This window comes from Suricata suricatta, chromosome 12 (genome assembly GCF_006229205.1).
Source record: "Suricata suricatta isolate VVHF042 chromosome 12, meerkat_22Aug2017_6uvM2_HiC, whole genome shotgun sequence".
NCBI classification, from domain to species: domain Eukaryota; kingdom Metazoa; phylum Chordata; class Mammalia; order Carnivora; family Herpestidae; genus Suricata; species Suricata suricatta.
In genome coordinates this window covers 446,339-452,071 of record NC_043711.1, presented here as the reverse complement: position 1 = coordinate 452,071, position 5,733 = coordinate 446,339, and the positions used below count along the sequence as shown (strand labels likewise).

At 67.1% G+C, this 5,733-nt stretch overlaps 1 protein-coding gene across 1 annotated transcript in view; it reads right to left on the bottom strand.

Annotated features, from left to right (window-relative positions):
• The window catches only part of WDR18 (WD repeat domain 18), a 19,761-nt gene that overhangs the window by 9,594 nt on the left and 4,434 nt on the right, over positions 1–5,733 (bottom strand). Inside the window, exons 7-9 of the mRNA XM_029916337.1 lie at positions 894–946; positions 600–765; positions 146–218 (exon numbers count right to left, since the gene is read on the bottom strand). Of these exons, the coding sequence (XP_029772197.1) occupies positions 146–218; positions 600–765; positions 894–946 (292 nt within the window). The remainder of the gene's footprint in view (positions 1–145; positions 219–599; positions 766–893; positions 947–5,733) is intronic.

Sequence of the window (5,733 nt, the reverse complement as noted above, 5' to 3'; positions counted from 1 at the left end):
CCCCCATCAGACCCAACCTCCAAGCAGTGGACCCCGCTAGGCCTCCCCCATCAGACCCAACCTCCAAGCAGAGGACCCCGCTGGGCCTCCCCCATCAGACCCAACCTCCAAGCAGGCCCCTCCCCGGGACCCCGCCGGGCCTCACCTCGCTTCTGCATGAAGCTGAACAGGTCATCCAGGAACTCCTTCCTCTTGGGGTCGCCATCGAGTTCGTAGAGCTGCGGGGTCAGCGAGAGGAGGTCAGCGGCGGCACGCCCAGGGGGAGGTGGCCGCAGGGGCAGGTCCCCAGGCTCCACAGACCTGCAGAGCCCTGCCCCGCCTTCAGACGAATACAGACACCCGCATGTGTCTCCCACGGTGGCCGCCCCCAAGCCACACGCCGGGCCCCTCACAACAAAGGTTCAGTCCCCTACAGCCCCAGAGGACAGCCCCCAAGACCCCGGTGTCTCCGGAGGGTGCCGCCCGCAGCCCCCGCTCCTGGGCCCCAGGGCCCCTCCGCCGCCTGCCCAGGTCTCGCCCAGCCTCCTCCGTGGCCGTCACAACTCTGCTTCTTCGAGGACACCCCTCCCCGGATGCGGCCGCCTCAGCTCCTCACTGACCATGTCCGCAAAGACCTGCTCCCAGAGCTCGTCCTCGGGCACCGGGAGCCGGGTCTCGAATGTGTCATCCGGGGGGCACCACTCATCCCACACACACGGTGCAGACGGCGGGCACGCGGTGACCACATCCCGGGGCTGCCCCCTGAGAGGCGGCTCCATTTTGTAGCTGAGGAAATTGAGGCCCAGGGGCAGGCGAGAACCTGGAGCCTTGGACTGTCAGGACCGACGTTCGGCACAGACTCTGTCCTGGGTTCCAGTGACTGGGGGGATCTCAGGGGTCCCCGCCACACTGACCACTGGTTCCCGAGCTGGCAGGCAGAGGGAAGGCGGCACAGGTGACGAGGGAGCTGGAGGCGGGCAGCGGCCTTCAGATTCAGCCCCAGAGGGACCAGGACTATGGGGGGCCTTGAAACCACTAAGCACCCCGGCTGGGGCAACCTACCATGAGGGCCCAAGGATGCACCAACGCCCAGCTCCAGCGGCCTGACGCATCCCTGGGGCCCGGGGAGGCAGGGTCCCTGGGGCTGGCCGCCCCTTAGCCACCCTGCCCCTCTCTGGGGTTTGGTTTCCCCATCGGTGGAACACAGACACCATGGGGCCTCCAGGCACAGGATGGGGCGGTCCAGGCTGAGTCTTTGTCTCTGCCCTGCCCCAGCCAGGCTGGCCGGCTGCATTCCTGTGCTGAGTTATGGTGGTCAGGGGGGCCCACACTTCCCCCTGCCTGAGGGTGTGTGGCCTGCAGGTGGGCCTCGGCACTCCGTCCCCTGCCTCGTCCCTGACTCACCCTGCCCACACCCCCCTCCTGGGGCCTCACACCCCCCCTCTCTGCCCTTCCAGCACTGGGTCCCTGGTCCGGTCTCCTGTCGGCCGCGGGGTGGGGGGCGGGGGAGGGGGGACGTCAGGGCCGCCTTGGGTTCAGGCACACAGCAACTGCTGCATAAATGGAGTTTGATGAACTGATTTGCCCCAGGGTGGGCCAGCCCGGGCAGGGAGGGCCCAGAGTTTGTGGGAGTGCCGCCTGAGGTGGCAGGTGTCCCAAATTCACCCCTACCCGAACCTCTGCCTGCGAGACCTTGTCTGCAAATGGGGCCCTGGCAGATGTGGTCAATTACGCCGAGGTCGTCCTGGGGATGGGGTGGCCCTAATGCCCCAACACGCATCCTCCTGGAAGGCACAGCCACCGAGAAGCCCCCAGGCCAGGGGACACCTGGGACTGTGAGAGGCCGGAAGGCCCCCCCCCTGGAGCCTGGGGGAGCGTGGCCCTGCCCCTCCAGGACCTGAGGAGTCTGTCACAGACGCCCTGGGGCCCCTCCCAAGAGGGGCAACACCTGTGAGACCCTGATGGGGGGGGTCCAGGGCGCCTGGACCTCCCAGACCCGGTCCCTCCGGCACCACTTCCCCCACCCTTGAGGACAGCACCTGATAAACGTGACAGCATCACTTGGACCTCCTGGAACATTTGTGACCTCTATGTCCCAGGTGGGGAAACTGAGGCTCAGGTTGGAGACCAGCTACCCTGAGACCTGGCAGCTGGCTGGAGGGGGCCAGGGGGCGTTAACCCCCAGGCCAAATGGTGGTTGGACAGGCCTGTGGCAGGGCCTGGTCAGACCCCCATGGGGCCAGGGTATTGTTTGAGGCTGTAAAGGGGCACATGCAGGCCCGGCTGTTGCCCTGGGCAGCTGACAACAAAGCGGGGCAGTAAAGGCCACCCCAGCTTTATGGGGCTCGGCCCTGGGTTCCGCTCCCTGCCTCCCTGGCCAGACTGGAGGGACGGGGGACCCGGGGCGGCGTCCGGACCCCCACTGGAGGCCGGCGCGGCTGCTGTCGGTCCTCCCGAGGCTCTAGGTCACACTGCAGGGACACGACGCACCCCGTGCCCAGCCCAGGCCTCTGCCCTGCTCCTGGCTCAGGTCCCCGCCTGCCCCCCCCCCGGCCTAGCAACAGCAGACCCCCCCAACCCGCCCCCACCACGCCTGTCCCCGGGGTCGCGGCTGCTTTGCCTCCCTGGCACGTGATCTGCTCTCACCTGGAGCACGTTTACTGACCATGGGCAGTTTTCTAGCTTACTGACCCTCGTCCCCCGGACCTTCCACGGCCTGAGCCACGTGCATTTCCACGCTGGTCAGGCCACCGGCCCACCTGCCCCCACAGAGGGTCCCATTCTGTCTGCTTCGTTCCCAGCGTCCCGAGCCGGGTACAAGGTGGTTGCTTAACAAATGGACCCTGATTTGTCAGCGTACCACTGGACGGGCTGCTGACACCCCCTTGCAGGTCTGTGACATGTGCCACGGGGCTCATGCTCAGGTGGACGGCGGCCACAGGGCCCAGCTTTCTGCCTGAGAGCCACGGCCAGCCCCCCCCCCCCCGCAAGCTCCCTGCCTGTCCCGGGCTGTGGGGAGGGGGCTGGAGGCTGAGGACCCCTCATCACCAAGCGGTCTTCCCTACCCATTTCACAGAAAAGGAAACCGAGGCCCAGAACGGGCAGGGCCAGGCCCCCCAGTAGCTCAGCAGCCAGTGAGCCCCCCCCCCCCGTTGCCCCCACACCCCTACCCAGGACCTGACTTCCCAGGCTGGCCGCCCTCCCCCGGGCCCTTGCTGAGGCAGCCCTGGGAGCCGGAGGGGAGGCCCAGGTAGTGGCGAAAACAAGGTAAGCGCTCCCCACCCCCAAGCACACTGATGGGCAAACAGGAAATTCTTGTTTGTGGCTAACAGGCATCTCTGGTCTCCGCCTGCGCCAGAAACTCCTTGTTGGTCAGTGGGTCAAGTTGCTGCCTGAGCCAAGTTGTGCATCTGCGGGGGGGACTCATCCATGGTGTGGGACCCCTCCCCAGCCCGTCAGCACGGAAGGGGTGAGGAGGGGGCCCCGCGGCCGCCAGCAAGCCCACAGAGTGAGGGGCCAGGCCTGGGGACGTGTTCACGTGGGGAGGGCACCGCCAGGGCACCCCCTTCCCAGGCATGACCGGGCCCCAGAAGGTCACACCCCAGGAGGCCCTGCCTGGGCAACCGCTGTGGTCCCAGCCCGCACGGGGCCCCCCGGGGGCGGCGTCCAGCCCAAGGCCGAGGGGCCCAGGCTGTAAAGCAACCGCCGCCTGCAGGGCCCCCGGCAGGACCTTTGCCCCTTTAACGGTGTCTGCTCAGGCCCCCTCCTGCCACCCAGGCGGCTCCAAAGTCCACAAGGCCCCACCTGAGGGGCGGCGCTGGGCTGGCAGGGAGACCCCGGGGCGGGGGCTCTGCTCTCCTTACAAGGCAGAGAGAGGAACCAAAATCAGGAAACGTCAAGAGAGCCCAGGGCCTGTGTTCAGGGGCTGCTGAGCCCCGAGCCGCGGAGAGAGGGAAGGCAGAGCCCTGTCCGCGGACAGGAAGCCGGTGCGAAGCGTCTGCTGTGCCGTGTCCGAGCGGCCGGGAGCCAGAGTCGGTGGGTGGCAGCAACACCGGCAGGGCCCTCGGGCCCAGGACGCTGAGTGGCAACCTTACCCGCTCGGCTCTGACCTGGGGAAGAGCGTCTGCGGGAGTGAGGTTCACACACACACAAGCCACCGTCTCTAAGTATTTCAGCAGCTCCGAGTGTGTTCACAGAGTTACGCAAACACCACCACCTCTCTGTACTTCCAGAATATTCCATCTTCCCAAACCCAACCCCCTCCCTGTGAGCCATCATCCCCGCCCCCGGGGCCCCACAAGCCCCCTTCCCGCCTGTGGACGAGCCTGTTTGGAGCCGAGTGGCGCTCCCTCGTGTGTGGCGGACGCACGGCCGTCCGCTCAGCTGGGGCGGGCGCAGGCCGCTGTTACTCGGGAGGTCACCTATCTTTGCGTCCCCAGGGCGTGGGATAAGAGTTTACTCGTTGTAACTCCTGAAGACAAAGTGAAATAGCAGAAGTGGGGCTGCTTTTTATCCCCCGTGCCCCTAGAAAACGGTCACTCTTCCCCCACGCCGAGAGTGACAGGCAGACTCCCAGGGACACAGGGTCTGAGAGCCTTTCACCTTCACATCCAGAGGCCGTCGGGTCTCCTCGGCTCTAAAACAGACCATGGCTCCCTATTGCTGTCAGGATAAAGCCCAGACTTCCTGCTGTCCAGGCCCTGGTGGCTGCTCCCCGAGGCACCTCTGCCCCATGTGTCCCCCTCACTGACCGGGCACCCACAGAGGCCCCTCTGCAGCGTGCCCGCCAGGTCCAGCCGGAGCCGCCCTCCTCCGACCAAAGCCTCTGTGCTCCCACTGCCAGGTCTGACCCCCAGGCCAGGGCAGCGCAGGCAGGGTGGCTCTGCAGCCCCCCAGCATCTGTCACAGCGCGTAGGACTGGGCTCATCCTGTGAGGGACTCCCCCACCCAGATGAGAGCCCCCCGGGCAGACGTGGGGGCTGTGGGTGCTGGGCTTGGTGCCCACCGACGACGGAAGGAAGGAGGCTCGCCCAGGCTCGGGCCCCCTGGGCCCCCTCCCATCCCCCACATAAAACTGAGATGACTCAGCAGGTCCAGTGCTGCTGTCGGGGGCCCAGGTGGACCGGGAACCCAGTCCCTGGGGGCCGCCCCCGCCTCCCATTCACAGAAACAGCCGCAGCTGCTGGGGCCGGGCAGGTGGGGCGCCGGCCTCGGGGCCTCCCCGCCGCTGCTCCGGGCGCTGTGGGCCTGGGGAAACTGAGGCGGGCAGAGGGCAGGCCTCCGGGCAGCATCTGAGGACTGTCAACCATCCGGGAAGTGCTGCACCCCCCTTTTCCACTCGCCCAAGGTCACAAAGCCGGGCGCCACCCCCTCCCCGCAGTGCCGCCAAAGCGCCCTGGTGAGTGAAGGAAGACGGAGTTCAGCGGGCACCTGGGGGGACACGGGGTGGGGGGGGGCGGGTTGGGGTTGAAGGACCCAGAGTGGGGAACCTCCCTGTCTGTGCTCTGAGCCAGGGGGCAGGGGCGACGCGATCGGGAAGCCGGGCCGGGCCTCGGACCCGCAAGGACAGAGGCCCTCGGCCCCCGGTTCCCGGGGAGTTTCGCATCTGAGGAAAAATTCAGTTGTGGGAACTCCCAAGGCACCACTCAGCAGATGTGTCACCCGCAGCCCAGACCACCCGTTTTGCGGTCACTGTTGGGCACCTTCTGTACATCAAGACCCGCGCAGGACGCTGAGCCCAAGAACCTCAGGCCG